This window comes from Plectropomus leopardus, chromosome 15 (assembly GCF_026936395.1).
Source record: "Plectropomus leopardus strain MGB_pleo_1.0 chromosome 15, ASM2693639v1, whole genome shotgun sequence".
Lineage (NCBI taxonomy): Eukaryota > Metazoa > Chordata > Actinopteri > Perciformes > Serranidae > Plectropomus > Plectropomus leopardus.
The window spans coordinates 6,456,748-6,482,109 of record NC_142190.1 but is presented as its reverse complement, the minus strand read 5'-3'; the positions used below and the strand labels follow the sequence as shown (position 1 = coordinate 6,482,109).

The following is a 25,362-nucleotide window of genomic DNA, read 5'->3' as shown; positions in this document are numbered from 1 at the left end:
CTGGTGGAGCTGTGGCATTTGAAAGTGGATTTGAAGCGGGTTGGGGATACCTTTTTTTTTACTGTTTGAAATTAAAATTGACACTCCTTTTACATTTTCCCAGCAGATGTTTATAATTGCATCCATGCAACATAGCTGGCTGTTTGCTCAAACTCAGCAAAAGCTCTCAGCATCTCCTTAAACAAGCTTTTCAGAGCTGCCAGGCTGGCACACAGCCTGTGGTGTCTCTCTTGTTTAAGGAAGGAAATCAATGTAATTTCCTACGTTGATAGCCTGGAATCATCTAAATTTAAAATATCTTTATCTACCCCCGCATTACCACAGCAAGCCACGGTTTCACTTAATAATTCAATACGTTTTGATTAACCTGCTTCTGGGCTGGCTCGGGCCTCCCTGCTGCACGCCAAGCTGACATGAAGGGTGGGTCACACCCGGTGTTTACTTCGCCCGTGCTCAGTCGGCAACGGCACACTCGGGGAAATATTTGCTGGAGACTTGACTGAAAGGAGCTTAAGTGCTGTAAGATGTGAGCAGTGGCTGTTAATGAGATTAGAGCAGCATTCAGGCCAGCGCTGAATGTGATTCAGAAAACAACTCTGATATGGGTGTAGTGGTGCATTTATTCATCCTGAGCAGCTTGGTACAAGAGGACACTCAGTTTGGTGTGTGACTCGTTTCAGTTTGGTGCGCCACATGAGCCAAATAATTATAGTCCTGTGAGCCTAACACAGTCTGATTACAGTCTAACTCCGTGCAGGTGTGGAACAGCAACTCAAATGTGCAAGTTGGACGTGAGTGCTGGCAGTGTGTCGCTTTCTAAACCGTGCTAGTTTGGTTTCTCTGTTGTTATACAGGCTTTAATAACAGTAAAGACCATCCAAAGCACTCTTGTGGTTTTCCAGTAAATCACAGCATCACTAGTAAGGGTGCACCATTTTTTTTGCTGACTACCAATCAGAGGGTGTATTTAACCCTTTAACACTTGGATCAACATCAGATTTTTTTTGTGCTGTGCTCAGACGCCTTTTACAAGTCAGTCTTAACTGCAATATTTGGTGCAATATTCCAGCTTATTGCACCAATACAGCAATCCTCTGTGCAATTATTTAAAGGTGCAATATTCTTCCAGCTCTTGAATGTTGGCTGAATTTAACATTTGACACATTTTATATTTTTTCTTATTGTTATTCTTACTAGTGCATATCTTTCATATTTATATTTTTATATTTTGAACTTACTTACTAGTTTAATACATTGTATTGTAGCATAAGGCAATGTTTCATATTTGTACACACTGTCCACACTTCCATATCATAATTTAAATATTCACATAGTGTGAATCGTCTATTGCTGTAATTCTTTACATTTATGCTTACTCAGCATATTATAAATACTTTTTTAAATATTTAAAAAATAATATTATTAATACAATGTGATATTTATATTTATTTATTGACTTCTTTTCTGAATATAGCTACATAAAACATGTTATCTCATGTGTGACAGCATCACTAGAGTATATCTTTTACAGAAGGGAGGCTGATACAAGTCATTCTTTTCATCTTGCTCAAGCAGTCACTTAACAGTGATAACGGGCAACATGCTGTTACACAAATCAGATATTTTTGAGCATTGTACCAAAATGTGTAAAATGTTCCTGCATGGAATTGTTGCACAAACTGTTTCATGTTTAATTACATGTGCCTTTTTGACTTTTTTTTTGGTGTTTTATTTGATTTAAAAGAAATAGACAGATATAGAAATAGACAGTTCATCATTAAATTATACCTACTTTACTCTACCCCGCAGTATTCATGTATAAGAGACAAAATAAACACAGTACAGGAAAAAAGGAAGAGAAAAAAACTCTTAGATCTGTTGCTGTAGTAGTACGTTAATTTTTACAGCTAAATGAAAATCAATAAAAACTTGGTTTTCCCCGCTGTACCAAAACCAAAACTCGGGTACTATTGAACTGTGACTTTGTGTACCGTTATACCTCAAACCTGGTATTAAAACTCAATGTGTGGAGGAGAAGAAAGCACCTGAAACCTCAACAGCCTAAAAGCAGACAGCAGCAGGTTTCTGCTTAACCTCTGAACTCCTGTTTGCATTATCATCTCTCATTTACAATCTTTTTTTGTGACATGTTTCCCAGATGTCACTTTAGATATGACTTACTGTTTTGCATTCCAGGAAATGTGCATTTTCTGCATCAAGGTGTTCAATGTTAACTGGCAGGTCCTTGAAAATGGCTTGTCACGGTTTTCAGATTGCCACAGGGGAAACCATGTCACAATCCTCCATCACTGATTGTTCCTACCAGTGAATGCACAGAGATCCTATTCTGAGTTACCTGTGTGTGTGTGTTTGATTAGAAACATCATCGCTCACAGCTACGGCGTTAATAGAGAGTTCGTCATGTTGCAAGATGTGTCATAATGTGATCCAGTGTGTTCAGTCAGCGAGATGTCATTGTGAAACTGCTCACAGCGGATGTTGTGCATGCAAACAGTACATATAAACACTTTGTGAAGAACTATGTTTGTTGGAGTCACAATTTTCTCAAATTAAATTGCCCTCTTCAAAACAGAATCATTTTTGATACATTTTTAATCTGAAGTGGAGTGGACAAAGTTAAAAAACTCTCACCTACGAGACCGTTAATTATATTCTTTTTTAATACAAGGAACGCTGGGCTACAAAATAAAATATTTCTTCATTTATTGCTTCATTTTATTGATTTAGCTCAAGAACATATCACATGGTATAGAGCACATAAATTGCATACAAAGATAACAGAACAATGGCACACAGCATGGCAAAAGTACAATCAGTGTTACTCAATCAAAGGATGGACATTTTTCAAAAAAAGTACAAAATTTACAGAAAACTTTTGGCTTATCTGAATGTAATAACAAGTTAACATAGCTGTAATAACATCTTAAATAATAACTGTAATTACAACTCAAATAGTAATATTTAAATGATAAATAATAATACTGAAATAATAACTGTAATAACAAATAAATGGTGGTTTAAATAATACTTTGGCTTCAGTACTTCACAGCTTGGTTTTGGTGATGCAGTGTAAGTGGCATTATGTTTTCTGTGACAGTTTTCTGCTCCCATACTTCATCTTGTAAACATTAGTGACTATCAGGGACTGCACCATCTGATGTGTATGTTATGCTTTGATCACACAGCCAGAAGCAGCATGCATCATTCTCACTGTAATTGTAAACTGAGTTTCCGTGCTGTTAGGATTGACATTGTTCGCCCTGCAAAGTTCCCACAGGTTTAAAAAAATGGCACCAAAACTCTTAAAGCTCCCCACTCTTCTCACATTTTTCTGTCTCTTTATTTTTTTGTCTCCCCAGCCGAGGATGATGGGTTATGGGAGAACGGGCTTTCCTACGAGTGTCGCACGCTGCTGTTCAAAGCCATCCACAACTTGCTGGAGCGCTGCCTCATGAATCGCAGCTTCGTTCGCATCGGCAAGTGGTTTGTCAAACCCTACGAGAAGGATGAGAAGCCCATCAACAAGAGGTACGTTGGCACTACCTGTTCTGCTGAGTTCTTCTCCGTGTTGTCTCTCCTTCGTGGCATTGCTCTGCACTGTGGAAATGTGTTTTTCTCTCTAAAAGTTGCCCTTTTAGGCACATTCTGTCCCTTGTTGTTGAGTGGTGATGTGGTCTGGATCAGCTCAGGCAGAGCTCTGCTCCAACATACACAGAGTTCACAGTTTTTATGTGTATGTCAGTGTGTAGGTCACTGTCTCCACTGACAGCACTTCATACAAATATATGTGTTCAAATAGTTGCTTTGGATAGTTTGATATTAAATATTACATATTGTACCAAAGATGTACTGCTAATGTTTTACTGGCATCTGATCTTGATCTTTATGATATTGAGTCTTTCTTTAAATAAAAGGAAAGGTACACCCCAGTACATAAAAAACCTTTTTTTTTTCTTGCCTGTAGTGCTGTTTATCAGTTTAGATTGTTTTATAAAATAATGGATATGATATAACGGAACAAGATGGCACTTGGTTTGTGGTAGTCAAAGCCTGAATAAAACATTAAAAAACTTAACAGCAATGTCTTTTTCCAGAAATCATATCCCAGATCTCTAGATAATCCACAGACCTTGTTGTGAGCAGCAACTATTTTCTTTCTACCAAACAGCACATGCCAACTAGGGCAAAGGGTTGGTTGGTACTCGATACCTTGAAGTTATCGACCGAAATAACATAATACCAAGTACTACTGAAACTTTTCCAGTCAAATCATACTTGCATGCGACCCTTTTGTGCTCAGATTTTGAAATAGGTCATTGGCTCACTACTGCTGCAGCTGCAACCTGTGCAGTCTGTAGTGTGGTGAAATCGAGCACGGTGTGTTTGCCAGTTGGCATTTCAGCGTGACAGGATGCCACCAGAACGTTCAAAAGTATGCTGCAGTTTTATGCAACTAAATGCTTCCATTAACATATCGGGTACCGCATAAAGAAAAAAAAAACACTGTTGGTATTAGTGTCACATTAAGGGTACTGATATTATTTTTAACTATACCTAGTTCTACCCTCAAATCATGTCACTTTGCATAAGGAATCATGCTCATGGTTAAGAGGCTCGTGCTTGTGAGATGCAAACATTAATATTAATATTGCTAGATGAGATGGCAGTAGATGCATGCTTCCTTACATGCGATGATGCTGTTGGCGGGTTTAGAAAGAAAATAGTTCTTACACAAAACTGCTCACAACAAGGTCTGTGGATTGTCTTGAGTAACCAGGTCATGATTTCTGAAAAGATACATCGCTGTTGAGTTTTTCAAACTTTTTTTCTTGGCCGCTTTAAGCCGAGTGCCGTCTACTTCCATTATATTGGAGAGAAGGCAGACATGTCTAAAGCTTATATCTCCAGCACTCTGAAACTCACACCAAAACAATCTAGACTGATAAATAGCACCACAGGTAAGGGGAACAATATGTGTTTTTAATTTTTGGGTGAACTGTCCCTTTAAGCTGCACAGTGCATGCTTAGCCTAGAGTAAGGCTACAGAAAAATAATAACAATGAAAGCCACATATTTGCTGGTTCAGTGATTCTTAAACAATATATTGAAGTTGAAAAGCAGTTTTCAGCATGAGTTTAGAGGTGTAGCTCACCTGCACAATGTTGCTCGAAAAATGAACCTTTTTTTATACCCTAAGCGGCACAGCTTTTCATATTATCATCACCATATTGCTTCAGTGGAAACTGCTGGCTGCTGTTTATTTTGTGAGCCCCACAGTTAAACTTGTGGGTCACTTACTTGCAGGTTGCTTTGGATTTAGTGTTTTAATGGAGCGCAATTGGGCACTTTTGACAGATGCTGCACCAAAGGCAAACAAACAAAGGATACTAAACGGATCAGGCTTTACACAACAACATTGATGTATCACAAAACGCCCGGATTGGCCCCCACATCCCTGCATTGTGCACTACATTACAGTCGTGATATGAGTTTTTAAAAAGACTGAAAGAGGTGCTGTTGTGCCAGAGTGCCAGCACTGTCTGTCTCCTATCTCTCCTCTCGCTCTGAGTGTGTTTGTGTACAACTGAGACATCCTGCACCTCCTCTGTGCTATCTGCTGAGCTGGATTTCTTGCCCTTGGTGTCTGGGTTTATTGATAAGAGACGGAGACTCTGGGTAGTGAGTAGAAAATGACCGTGTCAGTTTTTTACCCCCACTGTCTCCTCGACTCTTCTTACCTCACCCTGCCTCCACATTTAACACACAGCTATTGTTTTGGTGTTGTTGGGGTTTTTTTTACATTTGTTTGGGGAAATTATAATTGTAGTGTGAGGTGTGACAGATTTTATGCATGTGTAACACCTGCAGGGCGGTTTTAAATGAGAAAGCAGACACTCTAGAATCAGAGAGGCTGTGTTTTTAAATGCATTTCTCCCAGCTCTGTTTTGTGTGTTATTGTTTTCAGAGTTGTTATGGTGTTGTTGCCAGATTTCCCAGTCAGGTGACCACGGGGGCAGCGCAGCGACATAATCTTGTGTGTGTGCACAGAACGTGTGCTCTGTCCAGGATAGAAAAGGCCAGAACTGTTGTCAGCTTGTGGCAGATCATTTTCCAGCTTTAATGCAGACTCTCTCTGGGTGGTGCAATCTGTAGACAATGACTCTTTTTTTTGTCAGGACAAGTATGATAGATTTTCACTTAACTTGCCTAATAATAGACAAAAGGATAGACAAAATGATACTGAAGAACAAGCCACTTCTCTTTAAATTCATGACTTGTTTTTAGCTCTTTACCCAGTACGCTGATCACAGAGGGCCCCAGTCAAGGGAAAAAAAACAAAAAAACAATGGTCTTTTCCTCTGCTCTGGAATTCACAGGCCACCCTCTGTCTGTCTGTCTGCTTCTCTCTCTCTTTCTCTCTCTCTCTCTCTCTCTCTCTCTCTCTCCTCTTCCCTTCATCCCCCTCTGCTGTCACGGAGCAGACTGGGCAGGTTATAAATAGTGGTGCAACCACCCTGAATCTTAGTTGTCGTCAAGGATGTTTTTCCTCTCCCTTTGGTGTGTTCGGCTGCGCTCCAGCCATGCTGGGATTTGGCCAAACAAAGCATGACAAAACTCTGACGGAAATTTACAAGATCACTTTTGTGTTTGTTTGTTTTTAAATGTTGCTACTGCGCCCAGATCAGCTGGTCTGACAGTGATGCTGTTATCAGTGTAAGGCTGTGGTATTTGTACTCAGATTGGCTGAAGTAATGTTTATTTTTGTTACTGTGGGACAAAGTAATGCTAAGTTCGCAGTGATGCTTGCATGTGATGCAGAGCTTATCTACTTTTTATTTGAAATAAAAAAAACAACATTTCTCTCAGTGCCTCGTGGATTCCACAGGGAATGGGATTGAACATTTCCAGGGAATTCCCACACTTCTTGTCCAGTGGAAACTGTACTTGACTGTACATTGTTTGACGCCGGTCATTCTTTGATACTTTTCCTTCCTTCCTAAATACACAAACACATATTAAACAGATTAGTCATTATTAGTTATCCTCAAACCACCCTGTTCACCTTTCAGCAAAACAAAGGTCAAACACAAGTCAGTATTGCATCTTCTTCTAATACACAAATGGATTTCCAGCAAAGGAAAATTAAGTCCTCTGTGACCACAAAATTCATAGAATGTATATTTATATAAATAAGTTGTTTTTCTTAAAGGATAACGTGTAGGTTCATAAAAGGACAAACGTTAGAATTGGGGAATATGACACAGTTTACTACAGAGTATACAGTATGTTATTCCTTAGATCCGCAATAGTCAAAGATACTGTAATTCACAAAGTTTAGAAAATTAGGCCAGGGTGGTTGTTTATGTGCTGGCTGGGAAAAAAACATGTTGTTTGAGTAGAGTGCCTTTCTTGAGTAATTATTTATAACATTATAGTAAATAAGAATATAGAGTGCTGCAGGGATGACGCTTTTCTGTAGGACGACGTGGTAGTTAACATCTCCCTGATTCCTTAAAAAAACCCTACGGGACTTTTCCACTGGATTTTGGATTATTGTAGAAAATTAGATCTGTGGCAGACAAATGCTCATGATACTTACACATTTTGTTTAGCAAGATAATCTCCACAAATGAACACCACTTTTATGATCTTTGATAAATCGCTTGAAGTAAAAAGCCAACGTAAGGCTATAAGAACCACCACTATAATGAGGCTGTAAAGTCGTGCTTGGTGCGGTTCGGTGTGATCACAGTCTAGAGATATATCCACAGTTTCCTCCTGGGGATCAATAAAATATTTCTGATTCTGATATAGTCTCATTTCATTTAGCCAATTGGTAGCAACTCTCTTTTTTAAGACACAAAGAAGCTTCAAAGCCCATGAGTGGGGGATTTTCTTACCTATTTATATTACCACAGACCTTATTTTAGGCATCGAACCGAAAACCCATTCAAAAAACCCATTGACTTTAATATGAGAGAACCAGGAGGTGCTGAAATGTTAACTCATTTCTGGCTTTTAGGACTCACTCCCGAGGCACTCTATTTCTGGGCTTTTAACTGTTTCTTGGACATTTGGAAATGAGGCATTATTAATAGTTTTCTGATTTTTTGTTGTCCAAACATGAGAATTTGCAGTTGCAGTCTTAACCAATTATCAAAACATTTGACGGTTAATTTTCTCTTCATGCACTATTATGGCACACTCGTCATTGCCAGTCATCCGCCCGAACCTTTTAAAAGCTAGAAGTAAGCTAAAGTAGTAAATACTAAAAGATCTTTTTGTGTGGGCCACTCCACTCAAATCTGCGTCTGGGAAACACCCCTCTGATCATGAGACGACTCCTCTGCAGCATCTAAAGCCCCCAGTTGGTGGAGGCTGCGGCCAGCTGACAGTGTTTATAACCTCAACCCCAGACCTCAGCCTGTGTTGAAATGCTTACATCATCTCTCCCTCCCTCCCCTCCTCGTCCTCCTCTTATTTTAGTCTGATGCGTGTGGTAAGCAGGAGGCAGCAAACTGAATTCGCAGGATCTTTAGTAATAATGAAAACCTCCATTAGAGCTTCTTATTGTTGTCAGAAGTTGTTGGGAATTTGCCACATATTTCCAGAGATTTTATAGTTCAAAAAAACAAAATATTGCTTTTAATGTCTCTTGTAATATATCAGTGCACATTGATTGGTGGAAACGTTTGTTTTTAATGTGCAAATGCAGCAGTATGTGTTGATACAGCTGACAGTAATTCTCTTTGTCTGGAGTGCAGGCGGCTCCAAGTTGTGCAGCCTGGTTGTTTCTGTGAACCTTGTGCTGCTAGGTAGACTGGCTTCAGGAAACAGAGAGAGGGAGAGAGCGGGAGAGAACACAAGGGAAGGAGGGAGGGAGTGAGCAAGGGAGAGCTCCTCTTGGTTGTCATGGCAGCAGGGAAATGCACCATGGGATCGTGTGTTTCCAAGGTGAAGCGGGATGCTCGTGCTCGATTGGTCAGCTTAAGGCAGACTAACTCGTTGTCTTCCTCCTAATTGGCTGCATCAACAAAATTCGGAGCAGCATTAAAGCCAGCCTGCTTTGATGTTTCAATTTGATCAGGACAAAAGGGGATATCGTTTCTTTTTATCTGCCTGTTGTGCGCGCTGTGTTAAAAGCAGCATTTACAAGAGCAACTGCGAAGAGCACGAGATTACTACTCCGCTGTATTTAAATATGTGTTGTGCTTTTGGCTGAAAGCATCATTAACAAATCAAGCTGTTGTGAAATGAGGCCAGCATGCAAGTTATAGATGCAGTTGTACAATAACAAATATGTTTGCGTTTTTCTGCATAACTGTGTGCTATGTGGCGGAGCACATTCTTCTTCTGTTGTTTTGGCCCGACGTTGGGAGGTGAATGTGTGAGTCCTGGTGCGCTGTGGCAGGCGGAAGCACAGAGCAGCACTCTGTTAAGTAGGACAGTGCAGGATAAAGGGCCACTGCCTCCAGTCTGGGGCTAAAGCGCTAAATTTATCCCCTCCCTGCTCCCAGCACAACACACACACACACACACACACACACACACACACAGGGAGACGGCCACACAAGCACGCTCGCCAACAGTCGGCATGCGACCCGGTCCGCACTGAGGGCAGTCGTGGAGTTGGCACACGAGCTTCTTGCTGGCATTATTGGCGTTAAGATGCAGGAAATGCAGCCAGACAAAGCTGCATAATATGACATTTCGTGTGCATACGGACTAATACTGCTGATATAGATATGCAGCTCAGCACCTCTCCTAAGTACCCCGCCCCCGGCACTCGACCCCCTACCCCCTGGTCTTCTTTATACTTCATCAGTCTCTCCAGCAGCAGGAACTCCAGGGAGACTGGGCTGGGGGACCATGTGACCCGGCGCTCTGGATATATCATGTTGCTGGAGAGATCCTGTCCAGAAGATAAATATGGCTCTTAAAGAAAAATACCAGTGTTTTTCATTGGCATGGTTCATTTCCTTAATTGCTCTGCAATTATAAATTATTAATAGTCCATTTCCCTTTGCATCACTTCAGTGTTACAATTTAAATCTTCTGCATCACTGACCTTAAAAAGACCCTACAATTTGAGGATATCTTCGAAAAAGCTCATTTTAAAAATATGCCCCCGTTTGAACTGTCAGCCTCAAACATCGTCTGCACTGGTTAAAAAAATGCATTAATTAGAGTTAGACATGTCCCGATCGGATCAGAAGGACTGGTATCAGGCCCAATTATTTTGTAATTGATCATGATTGATCTGAATTTTGAGCGCACGCCCAGCTCGATTTTTTTTGTTTACGTCCACCGTCACACAGGTGTCGTAAACGTAGAGTATGACAGCTTTTTTTTTTTTCTTTTTTACTAATTTTTAGGGAATTTTCATGTACTCCATGTATGGAAAAAATGTTTTTTAAAAATTCCAATGAAAAGAAGACAAGGAAAAAGTGCTTAAAAAATGATAATTATGCAACATAATTTTAAATATATAGTTAGGATAATTATATATACAGTTTTGTTCCCTAATTTTTACTTTTTTCCTAGACGTTTTCCTAGCTTTTCTAAAAATAATTTTCTAAGTCTACTAATTTCTTGCTAATTTTTGAGACATTTCTTCTTCTTGTTGTCTTCTTCCCGTGTTTTTAAAAGAAATGAAGGCAATATGCGTAGTTTTTTTGTAATAAAAAAACTGTATCAGTCAGTTGACATGATTGATTTCAGGATGGACAAATCATAGCATTTTCAAGTTAATGACTCCTATGATTTACAGAAGCCACTCTGATATCAGCTTGTCGTGACTCGGTGTTCACAGTGAACAAAACGCTTACGCTGTGTGAAGAAAAGAGACCGCCAGGAAACTTATAGCACATTATTATGATATTTTCCCACCAATTTCCGCTCCTGAATGCCTGCCTCATTTCTTCTAATGCCGGCGAGAGACCCTGAGAGAAAAAAAGAATGTATCCCTCATTACTAAAGTTAACCGGCATCATCGTCTTTTTATGCGTTGTGGCACTGAGGAAACCCGTATTGTGTCAGCGGTGGAATTCAAGAGAAGCAGCAGGGACACGTTTCACCGTTCACAGAGGGAATCCTGTGCCCTTACATTTCCTCTTGCTCCCTCTGTTCTTCACACCCTCCCGCCTCCTCAGCCGCTGTAGCCTTCATTCCTCCCATGTGACCTGAGGCTATAGCAGAGTCAGGGGCCAGGCGAAGGTCTGAAGAAGTCGTCATAGTTAATCTGTCAGGCGTCCCTCCCTCTCGCTTCCTCTCTGTCCTTTTTCTAAGTAACTGTGATTGCTGTGGTACTGTCTTTAATCCAGAGGTTCAGACAGATGGCCACATTTAAAGCTAATCCCTTATATAGTGTTAGACCTTTCACCTCATCCCTGTAGACTACAAGGTGGCAGCTCTGTATGTACAGCTTCACCTCGCCACAGGGTCCTGCAAACTCCCGAGAAACCTCGAAATCAAGTCCTTAACAGATGTGTTCCAGCCAAATGTAGGTTTCAGTTTAAATTCACTGCATAGGCTAATAATGCATTGCAAAGGTCCTGAAAGGTCACCAACAAATAAAAAAAAATCACACTTTTTTTTTCTTCTTTTTCACCTTTTTAATTTATTCATAAAGCCCCCCAATGTCAGTTTGTCACCAAAGCCCGTCTACAGCAAAGGTACATTGGCAAGAAACAAAAATCAAGTGTTTCCTCATGAATAGATGGTCATAAATATTGCAAAATTATCTCAGTTTAAAGTTACAGTTGTGCATTAGGTCTCCTGTACGATTAATCATGTTGTTAAGGCAAATATCGTTAATAAAAAAGATTTTTAGGTTATGGCTTTTGAGTTTCACCAACAAGTAATGAGACGTTACATTTCCGTCACAGCTGGTGGTCAAAATTTGAAACCACAGTAACTACAGGGAAACATGGTTTTCTAAAAGTATTTCAGCTAATTAAAAAGAAAAATGGGCAGAATGTAGGCCTTGTCTTTGTGGGTTAACTGCAGGAGCCCAACTTAAATCCAGCGAGGCTGATGAATTGGCCCTAGCTCTGGGTAATGATTATTATTACAAGTGGACAACTCATATTACTAAGGGCATAATGACCTAATGACTCAATGTGAGCATGGCCTGAAATAATCATCCTTTTTACATATAATACTACCATAACTGTCATTTTTTAAAGGATGTTTGATGCTTCGGGCTGGTTGACATGGCCAAAAATTTTATCTCAATGCAAAATTTAATATAAGTTGCTGTCAATAATTATCACCCTAAAATCCAATTATTATTGATTTAAAGTTTAAAGGTTGATTTTTGCTGCTGAGTGCAAGTTGAAAAAACAAACAAACTGGTCATTGTGGTTTTAACTATTATTTATTGAGAGAACATGACAAACAGTTGCCAAACACTGCAACAATCTTACGCAGATTGTAAACAGTTATAAACGAAATAATTTCAGTTTAATTAAACGATAAACGCACAAAGTAGGATGCCTTTGTACATTTTAAAATATTTTGTGTTTAGTGGATAAAATAAACAAAATAAATCTTAACTGTGGTTTGTATTTTCTGTGCAAAGTTTAAACACGCTCTGTTTATACTAATTTCGTACCGTTTCTCGATCAAAACAGAAACAAAAGACGTATTTTGGTGATGTTATGAAGTCGTGTGTCGTCAAAATGAAGCACATCTAACACTTGGTCATTTTTGAGACATTTAATTATCTTTTAGTTAAAGTTTTACGTGCACCATGGGCTGTTAACCGGATATTGAAGTTTAATTATTAATTTAATTTCACCACAAAGACTCACCAGACCTCTGATAGCTGACAAAGTAAACAAAAAGAAATCGACAAAAGAAATATGTGGACTCTGGGCAGTACTCATGTCAAACACACAGTATGTCATTTGTACCGTTTCTCGATCAAAACGGTAACGAAATAGAGATTTTGGTGACGTTGTGAAGTAGTGTGGGAATATCCATGAAAATCTGATGTGACTCAGACAGAAGTGACAAGTTAATGTGCCGAAGATTAGTCATGTTTATTCACGTTAATGTCAAATTATTCTAATGAAACAGCAACAGTCACGTCAGCTCGCCGACTATCCATCAGCATCAGATGAGTCGGCCGTACAGCCTCTGTAGCGAACGTCACGTGGCGGTCATCAGTCACACCGAAAATAACTTTATGAGCCTGTTGAATGTTGTTGTAACGTTGTAATGATATAGTACTACTAGTACTGCTACTCTCTGTTTTTTTCTCTTCTCTTTTTCCTCCTCCTTTCTTTGGCTTCTCCTTTTTCTCCATCATCTTCTCCTCACACTCTTCTCCTCTTTCCCTCCTCCCTCCTCTTTTCTTCTTCACCTCCTCTCCTCTTCTTCTCCTTTTTCCTCTTCTTCTCTTCCTCTCCTCCTTCTACCAGTCCTCCCTTTCATCCTTTCTTCTTCTGTTGAATTGCGCATGGCAGCTTGCGTTAAAGGTGCATTGGCGTCCCCCTCTCCCGGGGTACGATGATTTCATTTGATCAAACATTCTTTGAACATTTGTTATATTTCTGTTGAGGAAAAATAATGTTCAGATAATTATTGTCATCGTTTTCTCACCCGGCCCAACAGTTAAAAATGGTTTTGCAGGTTTGTTGTGCTCTTTAAATTGACTGCTTATTTTGACAATTAAATGCACGTCACACTGCAGAGATACAAAGTGCTTCTTTCACAAGAAGACACAGATGTGGCATCACAATCAGGATGCAGTTGCAAAGTGATTATGTGAACATGTTAATGAGCATAATTACAGTTTTTTTTTTTTCTGGAGAGCAAAGGTATCTGGCTCAGATTGAGACTTTTGAGCTGACAGCAGGTGTATTTGAGGAACCCCGGGTGTGTGAGTGCGTGTCTGCGCTTGTGTGTGACTTAAAGGGAGCTGCAGCCCGACTTGTTGTCAGGGTTATGTCAGTATTATCTTTAGCCGGCTCCAGCTGTATCTGTGTGACAGACTCGCAGAGGATCGGATTTCTCCTCTTTTTATGCGCTTGTCGTTCCATCTCTTTCCATTTCTCTCCCCTTTCCAAGTTTAATCTGACATATATAAAGAGGCTCAGCCCCTCTCCATTTGTGGCAGAGGGAAATCAATTCAAAGTAATAGAGCTCTGAGTGTGTGTAAGTGAATGTGCTGGCCTTAAGAGTTTTAGTGTTTTCTCTAGCACCTAGTCTCCTGTGTGAACCGTGTGCTAAAGCTGGAGCTGGCGCGTCTCTCAGGGCTGTGTGTGTTTGTGTGCTTGTGTTACTTTGGCAGCAGACAGTGCTGTTGTTTCCCAGTGGTCAGGTGGCTAGACAGTAGGGGAGATTATATCACCCTGGAAATGTGTTCTCTAATTCAGCGCTGTTTACCACCTTCGTTCTTTTTTTTTTTTTTTTTTTTTTAGCTCTCCATCCTTATTTGTCACATCTCTCTTAAAAAAAGTACTCGCATAGAAGTAGGCTAGGTAGAAAACCTACAACTACCAGAATGCAGCGCTCCCACTGGTGGGCTACATAATGTGTACTGGTCCATGTGAAACAGTGGTGGCTGGATTTCATGTTAGAGTTAAGCAGTGCACTAAAACATGTTTCTTAAAGCATTTGATGAGAGAAATATGCAACTCAGCACCAGAATCTTGGTTTATATTTGATTAGCGCTGCTTAGTTTTACTGTTTGATCTCCTCTGTTTTCGCTGTGCAAGAAGAAACTTTTGCGAGGGCTAAGTTATATTGCAATACTTATATCTCAATACACGATATATATCTCAATATTTTTAAATCTCCCCAAAAGCACTTAATGCTTAATCCAGGTTTTTATTTATTTATTTAACCAAATTTCCTCTTTGTAACAATATGTTAGAAATGGCTATTGGTACTTTTTAAACAATATTAACAATTCCAATTTGATCCATAATCATTAGTCATGTAGACAGAATCACGAAGTGGGTAAAGGCAATTATTAAAACATGTAGAAAATCTGATAAATTGCGAGTCACTTTACTGTAATACAGCCTCTAAAATCAGGAAAAAATGCTGTTTATTTGATATCACAATATAACAATATCCAATATCTAAGATGATATATCGCCTCTTACCTCGATATGATATGATATCTTTATTTACACGCATGCACCAGCCAATAGTTTACACCGTGCGCACAGAGGAACAGACAGTACCCAACCACTGACACAGCAGCTGCAACCTGTTCTCAATCCCAGGATGTCAAACACAGACCCTCAGTCACACCAACTCCTCAGCAACTTCTCCGACACTGTAAGCCCCATTCCCACCACACAAAAAACCCCACTAACCCCCACTCACATCTGTCTTTTTTATTTATGGTAAAAGTTACAATTAGCATTCGCTCCTGGGACAAATGACTCTGCAGTCACCACAGGTATTTATCAGCTCCAGCACCAATCAGCCTCCATCGCGAGTGATGGAAAAGTGACACTCGGGTGATGGAGCTAATTATAGCCGCTTTGCCGCGTAATGCAATGATAGGCTGCCAAAAAATACTGTCCGTCTCTCCATCCAGCACTCAGTTACGTGTTAGATTAAGTGGGATAGACTGCAGTTTTTTTTCATTTTATTCGTACAAAAACACTCTCCAATTTTGGAAAAAAATGAATGTTTTTGTCAGTCAGTGTTTTATTGTGAATATACAGCTGAATTTTCCGGGAAAAAAAAGAAGCTACAAAAATGTTTGTGTTTTGTCTGTCATAGAGAGGAAATCAGAATCGGCAAATTAGATATTTTTAAAGAACGCAATTTTCCAAGAACATTGCAATCAGTGCATCTGCGCTGCCTTGAAATATTCTGCCAACAGGTAATTATTATTTATACAGTAACACACTAATACCCGAAAAAGGCATCCATGCTACTTTGAAGAAAATGTTTTGATAACTAATCATCATTTCTCAGAAAGTCTCTCTCTTTTTTTATGTCACATCAGCAGTCAAAACATTTCATCCTTGTTCACACGGTGGCTGATTGTTATTGTAAGCTTTAACTCCAGAAACATTGTTTGATAATATTGTGCCCATGCCAGCACGTCCTGTCACCGCAGCAGCGCACGACCAGTCAAAACATGTTTACATGCCGCAGATCATAACAAGCTGCTGCACGTGGCAAGTATCCATGTACACAACAGAGCAGAGGAGACTGCTGTGTCCAGAGATGGAAAATGACCAGAGAAAAAGAAGCAGACATTAGAGGAATAAAGTCCTAATATTATGAGAATACATTTGTAATTTAATGAGAATAAATGCATACTATTTAAAGAAAAAATATTGACACTTTATGAGAAAAAGTCATAATATTATGTTCTTAAACTCCTAAATTTACAAGAAAATATTACCAACTTAATGTCAAAAATCAGGTGACGTGGCATAAAGAGCGATTGTATTACCCTCCACTCCATCATGTATAGCTTGATGGTGATCTGGAAGATGATGTAATAAATTTGAGGTGTTGGACCATTTAGCAGTGACTTTTTTAGTTGCATTATGGATATCTGTCTTCTAAAACAACCCCGTGATCATTCTTTGTGTAACACCTCAGTGCTGGGTCCCTTGGCCATGGTTTATCTAATGTTGCTCCCCTCAAACACACTTGAGTGGAGTGGCTTTTGTGACAGCTTGTGTAACTTTGATTACCTGAACTTGCTCCTGCATGGCATTTGAAGGTTTGCTTTCAGTCTTCCTGCAGTCTGCCAGTTGCATCTGCTATTATCCATGTGTCAATTTGTTTGATATTCCTCACTGACCACTGTTTTTCATAGAAATTGTACCATTATGTCCCTCGTTTGAGAGTGAGAACAGAAACACTCGGTGTAGCTGAGGCTTTGAGGATAAAAACTGTCATATTTAAAAGTGCTGTTAATTGGTTGATCGCTGCATCCCGACTTGCTGCTGCTGCTGTTGTTTTTGTTGTGCTGAGGAAGTTTAAATCAGCCAAACGGAAGCTCAGTTCTTAGAGCGCGGAGAGCCAAACCCAACAAACATCTGAGGAATGTTGCAGCTCTGCAGCCTTTTTTCTGCCGTCTTATTTTCCGTCTGTTTCACCTTTGACTCCGTAGTTTCACTTTTGATTCATGTTAAATTTCGTATTGCCTTTCTAAACTGAGTGTGTGCACACGCATGAAAAAGAAAGCATGTGACTCTCCAGCTAGAAAAAGCTAAGTATCTCATGGTCAGTTTTGTCATCCTTTACAGTAAAATACCACAATGCTGTTAAGTGATTAAATGACTACAATTCTGATCTTTAAAAACAAATCATGGTGACACATAAAAAGAAGACACACAGATATGTTGTGTCATGTCAAGCAGGGGCACATTGTGCTGTGTAACAATATCAAAAGAACAGAAACGACATATCTTAAAATAGTGCATCAAAACTCACTGAAAATACCACTAATGGATGAAAATTTGGCAGGGACATCCTAATCCTGTGATACAAAAATTGCAGGGTGCATTGATTTATCGCCGCTCCCTGTAGGTTTACATGGGCAACTGCTTTCGCTGCCGTTTGCTGTGACAACAAGCCACAAATTCATCTGCTGGCAGGCCTCAGTGCAGATAACTCACAGATAATGAGACGTTGTTGCTCACAGAGTCATTGTTTTATTCAGAGAGAACAGTCTGGATCTTTCCATCACTGCAGTCATCCACCATTTGTCAAAAAATAAAGAAGATAGGTTTTCAGTGGGTGAGAAAAAAATTCTTTAAGAAAAAAGTTTGAGAAAAACTTGTGATTTGATGATGCCATTTTACCTTTGTTTTAATCAAATTTTACAAAATCTGTGATTAATCAAGTAGTATCGGCTAAGGCTGCACCAGAATATTCTGATATTTGTTTGCTGGCAAAGTGTTCAGTTTATAATTTGGGGATTTTTTATATTTGTTTTTATTTTTTGAGCAATATTCTGTACACACGACATCTATTGCACATCTGTCTGTCCTGGAAGAGGTATCCTTCCTCAGTTATTCCTCCTGAGGTTTCTACCAATTTTTTTTCATACTTATCCGCTGTGAGGGTCGAGACAGAGAACCGTTCAGCCTCTGAGGCTAATTGTAATGTATGATAATATCATAAATAATAATAATAAAAAGATAATAATATAAAGCCCAATATTATCTCTCTCTGGCTCTCTCTGTTTATCTTGAGTGCTCTGTGTCAGGGACACAAGCACACACACAAAGTGACAGGGCTAACTGTTGGCATCACATGGCTTACATTCCAGTTATTAACAGGTTTAATGAAACAGTCATTCGGCGTCTGTAAGTTTGTTGGGACTGTTTAATGGCTTGGAGATGGATGTTGTTGCTGCAGATGTTTTAGCTCGTTCTAACCAGGCGAGACTGGGACAGAGAGGCTTTTGAAAACAATCCTTCAGCCCCCAGTAAAAACTTCAGATTTCTGCTGTTAATTACCACCGTATGGTCTTTGGTACAGCCCAAGAATTGGCAAATCAGTTGTTAATCAAAGTAAGTGCATCCCTATAGAGTTTGAGAGTTATGTCAAATAGTCAAAAAGTGGAATATGGTGTCCAGTGCAATTTAGAAATGTTTGACGAAACTATAAACTAGTCAGAATTTTGACCGTGAATGATGCTGTTGTGCTCCGTTTGTCAGTTGTACGGATGCAGTAAAACATCAACTTTTTTTTTTTTTTACATACTGCCTACAAAAAAAAAACAACTCTGGGATGGTTAAATGGCTGATCATCTGTTAGTGCGCTCCATGTGACACTCATGGAGGCTGTCAGTCCCACGCGGCGCCCTCCCTCGCCGCACACGCTGCCGCTGGCCTTTGGCACCTCATTTCCATGGCATGCCAGCTGAAGGCAAATGTACCCACCTGGCTGCCCTCCTTTGTATGTGGGCCCCGCTCCAAATCCTCACTGGATTATCTTATTGTCTCCTTGCCGAGCCAAAGGCCACCGGACATTTGCATCCAAGAGGTGGAGCCGGGAGTGCCTCGCCTCTGTGGACAATCACGGCGGCGTGTGAGCGAGCGTACGCTCTGTGTGTGACGGAGAGGAGAGGGAAAGGAGAGCAGACGAGAGAGCAGCCCAGTCTATTTGCCAGTTAATAGATGAGGAGCAGAAGAGAGGGGAGTGGGAGGAAAGGTGGAGACAGAGAGAGAAAAGATGATTAAAAGATCTTGTGGCTTTTTGTCAGGCTGCAACAGAAACCCTCCCTCCTTCATATTCTCTCTCAACATGACTGAGAGAGACACGTGAGCCGGCACATCTCGTTAGTGAACGATATTCTTGGTGTAGTATCTAGTTGTTTTGAGAGCCGTTTAGCTGGGTTTTGCTGCTGTATTTAATATTTTCAGTTCTTTGTGATGCATTTAATTCCACTAATAATGGAGCAAACAAACAAGTGGAGAAATATAAAGTTGTTTAAAAAGGGATTTCTGTGTCCATTAGCTCACATGCTGCTGACAGTTGGTGTTTTATATCACACACATGCAGTTTTCTGCAACACTGGCCTTCGGGTTTTGGCCTTTTTTTTGAAGTGCATTCAGTAACTCGCTGCAGGGAAGATGACATTCTGAAATCCCTGAGAACTGGAGTCTTGAGGCAGGTTCGATCTACTTAAACAGACACGATGTGCCATGGAGAACGGACCCCGAGGGTCCCCCAAGGGGGTCATAGGGGCCCTTAGGCAAAGTAAGAAATAGTTTTCAAATGAAATCTTAATTTAATTATGACATGATTTGGGTAAAGGACAAGTTTGGTAGTTTTCAACGTGGATTTTCCATGTTTTTTGTGACTAAATGACTCGAAAGAACAACAATTTTTGGAATTTGTCCAGTACTGAGACAGAATGCTGCAGCCGGCAGCCACGAAACATGCACACACCAATTTACATGCATTTTATTTTACATTTTAGAGTTTTTAAGTTTTTACCTGGTGTGAAATTTAAGCATAGTTTATTTTTATTTCATATTTTTGCCACTACACATTTCTTTAAATATATATTCTTATTTAAATCTATATCATGTTAGATTTTTACTTATTTCTAATTTTTAACACTTCTTATTTCTACTTCACTGTTTTCCCTGGGGATGAATAAAGCGTTTCTGATTCTGACAAAAGTGCTTCTTTTTGCCACTGACAGGCTGAGATTGATATCTGAAGTGTGTGATAACATTAAGGAACGGATCCTAACAGAGATAGACCTTCTTTGCTAATGAGTTTGCTAATTAAGAGTTTATTGCAACCAAGAAAAGTGTAGTCAAAATTCTCTGATTCCAGCATCTTTAATGTGATTATTCTCTGTTTTCTTCGCTCCTGGATGACAGTAAATTGAATATCTTTGGGGTGTGGACAAAAAAAAATACTAATGAGAACATCATCTTTGGCTTTGGGAAACAATGAATGACATTTTTCACTTTTTTGTGAAATTTTGTAGACAAAACAACTATTAATCAATCGAAAAAGTGAAAATAGTTGTTAGTTGCAGCCCTAGTTTTTACTTTGAATTATGTGTGTTTCACGAGGATAAAATAGTACATGGTGTCACTGTGCCTGACTAAGACTGCTCGCTGCAGCTTTATATTTACTGAACAGACATGAACGTCTCGTCCAACTTTTCAGCTAACTCTCAGATATAACTCTTTTCTTTGGATGTTAAATTTGCTTCATTCATGGTAATTGTTGATTTGATCAATGAAGATTAAAGAAAGTATCGCGGATGAGTTTGTCGATTGGTGTCGGGCCAGTTTTCTTCAGCTAAATACAAGAATTTATTTTTGATTTCAGAGCAAGCAGAAGGAAGCACCAGAGCTTAGTAATTAATGGTGACTGTATTGAAGTTGCAAATGAATATAAATATCTTGTGACGGTAACTGAAGTGAAACTGTCATGGGACTGAAACACAGGTGTCATACAGGAGAGGATTACAACAGTTATGTTTAAGCTTTTACACAAGACAACCAGGATCTGTTTGTCCACTCTAAGAGGAGGTCTGCAGCTCCTTAAACTCTTACAATTTCTTTAACTCAGTAATTTAAATAAATGTATGAGATCTTAATTGCCACCAACATATTATCTAGCTTATTTTTGTCAAAATGTGTCACAACAAATTTATTTTTAAACTTACCACTGAACCTAATATTATCTTATAACTTTCATGTCTGTGTTGGATAATGTAGATTAACTCACTCTAATATTCCTACTGAACCTCTGCACAGAACCACATGTATGCCAATTATCTGCAATGCTTAAAAGAAAAAGATAAATTTGATGAAAAATCATTCCTCAAATTGGTTAAAAATATCTTAAAAAGTCCTTAAAATCATAAATTAAAGTGTGTGTTGACACCCTGTCCAAAGTGGGTTTTTTTTAAATTTTTGATAGAATATTCTAACTCCCTGCTTTATTGTGTGGCACCTCTGACTGTGTGTCGTGTTCGAGAACAAACTTAATAACATTGTAAATATTCGCAGGATTGTGACATTGCTTTGTGAGTCCTGAGAGGTGAGGAAAGTGACGGGCGATCCTCAGTGATGTGTCACACCCTCTCTATGTTGTAATAATATGAAGTATTACACTCAGGGCGGAGGTACAGAAAACCACCTTTACACTTACACCAGTTTCCAGAGAGCCCTCAAACCTTCCAGAAAAGCTCTGTGATGTGAGAGGTGTGGCACTTGATTTTTGTTTTTCTTGATTCTTGATTGTTGGTGATGTTGTGGAGCACTGTGCTGTTTGACGTCTGTCTTTAACTTTAATTTCTTTTGTTGTGGTTTGATTTGTTTCCCAGACAAGAGGGGGATTTCCAAAAGGATAATAAACTAATTGAGCAAGAAAGTGAATAAGCATATTCCATAAAATGTTAAATTATTCCTTTAAGATTTAAACCTGACTAGATAAAATGTAAGTGCATCACCAAATGACATCCATAAACAAAATTATACTTTTGTATATTTGTTTTAGGGCCAGAACTTAAACCAGAGTTGCAAAATGAATGATTATTTTTTCATTTTTGCTTAACCTGTTAGTTGTTTTCTCAATTAATCAATAGGTCTTTTTAGTTTAAAAATTTTAAGAAAATGATGAATAATGTAAATAAGTGTTTCCGGAAGCACAAGGTGACATCCACACGTGTTGTTTTGTCCTCACAGAGAAACCAAACCAATAATTTTTACTAATCAATTGAACTAATAGATTAATCCTGGCAGCTCTAATCCAAAAACAAATGTATACGTTTTTGTTTTCAGTTTTTTGGGGCCTTAACATATAAATCCTTGGTAATCACCAAAATAGTTGCTTCATTTTGTAATAATACATAAGAAAATACTTGTTGACTCAGTGTTTGCTTACACGACTTGACCTGCTAACCTAATCTCATCGACCACACACACATTCCCACCGTGCTCAGCAGCTGTTGTTTGCCGGTGTGTGTGTGTGTGTGTGTGTGTGTGTGTGTGTGTGTGTGTGTGTGTGTGTGTGTGTGTGTGTGTGTGTGTGTGTGTGTGCGCGCGTGTGTGTGCGTGTGTTGTTGTGTTTGCCTCAGCAGCAGGCTATAGTTGTTTGCAGAAGAATTGAATTTGGCACGATGCAGCGTGTTTGTGTATGTCACACGCGTGTTCACAGGGCAGTGAACACTGCTGTACATGGACACACTCACTGATCCGATGGGCTTGTGCCGCAGTTTGTCACAGCGAGAGCTTTACTAAATCCTGCTCCTTTTGTGTGTGTCAGTGAGAGACGCAGCGGTGAGGAAACGGGTCATGTGCTGTTGTTGATGTTTCGGTGTTTACTTGGCCAAGTGCTAAACAAGCACCTGTTGACATTTGAATCGCCCCTCTGTCAGCAGTCACTCTGCAGCTGAGCTGACAAAGTGTTCAGTTGGTCAGTAGGGTAGAAAAATCATCTTTTAATGAAGCCGAGTTTTCATGTGACCCGAAATGTTAAATTTACACAAGAAAAAAGTCAAATCACCAAACCGCTTTCTGTGCTTCAGCTACATATTTACAGGGCAACTTTCACACAGGGACCCTTTTTTCTCCAGTTTTTATGTTTCAGTGACTAATGGGACCAACTGTTTTTTCAGTTGGTCCAGTACTGAGCCAGGAGCGCTACTGCCTGCAGCGGCAAAATAGACTACAATTTTACGCTTCAGGGCAGCATATTGGTTCGCTTTCCTTCTAAAATATGAGAAAAAAGGAACTTGGCAAGCCATGTTCTGCAAACTGCAAGAAATAAATGGGTTTTAAAAAAATTTGGGCAAATATTTGAGAAATCTATATTTAAAACTTAGTAACTTACTGAGTGTTTTTTTGGTTTAGTTTTGTTTGTGATGACTGAATAAAGTGTGTTTTATGATGATAAAGTTTCTGTTAATTCATATGGAGTCAGGTGTGTGTTGTGATAACGATTTTGTGGCTGTTTCTGGTTAAACAAAAAGGATCATATTTTTTAACAAGAACTTCTATCTCTGTAGGGATCCTTCCTGTAATGTTGCAGACAGAAAATAACCAAATGAGCCCATCTTCTGGCAAAAGTAAACACTTTTAGTAGATGCAAATTGATGGTGCCAAATGCCCCAAGTGGTTATATTGCAGCCTTTTTAACAGCTGCAGCCCTCTCACTAAACACTGGACCGTTTCAAAAAATGTTGTTCCCATTAGTCATTCCACACAAAGCATGGGAAAGTGGGATCTAGGTTGAAAAATGCAGAAGTTACCCTTTAATTTAAACAAGTAGACGAAGAGATTTCAGGATCATCAAGTAACTTTTAAATACGCAAAGTGATATTTTCATGTAGAACATGTCGTTTTCTAATCACTACTGGACAGTAATGTGATCATTTAGCATGTGACAGATTGAATGTCAACAGCTGGCATGTCTGATAATCTTCTTAACCAATCAGCTGACACCGACGGAGCAGTCTGTACAATCACATTTGTGAAGAATTGATTTAAATCTGGTATGATACAGTGAGAGACAGAGAGTCGGGCTGTACTTCTGCCTGCTGAGCCACAGATGGCAGCCCTCCACCTCGAGCTTACAAGTGTGCCCTGCGAACACAGATGTGTGTGAATGTGTAGTGTCAGGTTTTGTGTGTGTGTGTGTGTGTGTGTGTGAGGAGAATGCTAGACTGCACTTCTGTTGATGTCTGCAGAATACAACAACACATTTTGTCTCCCTCTGTTGGAGTCTACGTCTCACTTGCTTTTTCCTTTCCTCCCCTTGTCGCTCCTGAAGCCATGTGCCCTCTTTTCCTCCCTGCACGTAAATACACCTCAGTGTTAACAGAATGGCCTGTTGGTCAGCTTATACATTCTTGTAATGGCAACATACACGTAGCTTGACAGGCTAACCAGCTCATTCATCTCCTGAAAAATTGTTTTTGTCCTTCCAAGAGAGCCTTGAATAAACCCAACTCCCCTGCTAGCTTGTTTCAAGTCTGCAACTTTTTCTGGTGTTCTGCTTTGTCTTAATTTTACTTCTTGCTGTTTTTTTACACACACTCCAGGTGATTGGTGGACACGCACACACACACACACACACACACACACACACCAGACGTACACTGCAGGAGCCTAATGTACTACTTTAGCAAAGGCGCAGTCGTGACACACCTCCAAAAACAGGCATCTTTGCTCTCTATAGCCCTTTTTACTTAGAAAGTGTGCAATATGGCCGCTAAGAAGTCCTCTTGATAGAGCCACCATGATTCCAAGTTTTTAAAGCAGTCACCATTAAAAAAAGCAAAAGTGCAAACAACAGATACAAAGATAAGATTACATAAAATGATTTAAAGTTCAGTGTAAAAATAAGTTAGTTAGTAAGTCAGTAGTGGGTTAAAGGGTTAATTTAGACTGCAGAAGCATCATATTTGCTTCTGCCAAACTACAGAGTGAAGGGCTGTTTTCTTTCCAGTTTAGCACTGTGGATTTTGTGCGCCATATCAAGCAGTCACGATGGGACAGGCTTGTTTTACGTCCAGTATAAACAGAAGAGCTGATTACAGCGGCCAGTAGCACTTAAAATATTCATCTCAGCATGTAAATATTGTATCAGTTCACAACTAAACCTATCCTTAAATTTCATGGCCAATACCTGCATATCTAAGCTCCTCTGTCGCTCTGACTCACCTTCATTAGCTCGCTGGCTTCCAGCTGTAGAATATGAATATTATACTGTCATAGCCATTCACTAACTAGCAGCACATCATTTTCACAGAAAAAAAGGAGTGTAAGATGAATGTCAAGCTCCGGGGGGCTTAGGGCATCTCTCCTCTACGTAGGTGGTATTATCTTATTGAAGTGCGCTCTCTCTTTCTCTCTCCGTATC

At 39.6% G+C, this 25,362-nt stretch overlaps 1 protein-coding gene across 1 annotated transcript in view; it reads left to right on the top strand.

Moving 5' to 3' along the window:
- med13a (mediator complex subunit 13a) overlaps positions 1 to 25,362 on the top strand; it is a 109,193-nt gene that overhangs the window by 26,519 nt on the left and 57,312 nt on the right. Inside the window, exon 3 of the mRNA XM_088088520.1 lies at positions 3,381 to 3,549. Coding sequence (XP_087944646.1) covers positions 3,381 to 3,549 — 169 coding nt within the window. The remainder of the gene's footprint in view (positions 1 to 3,380; positions 3,550 to 25,362) is intronic.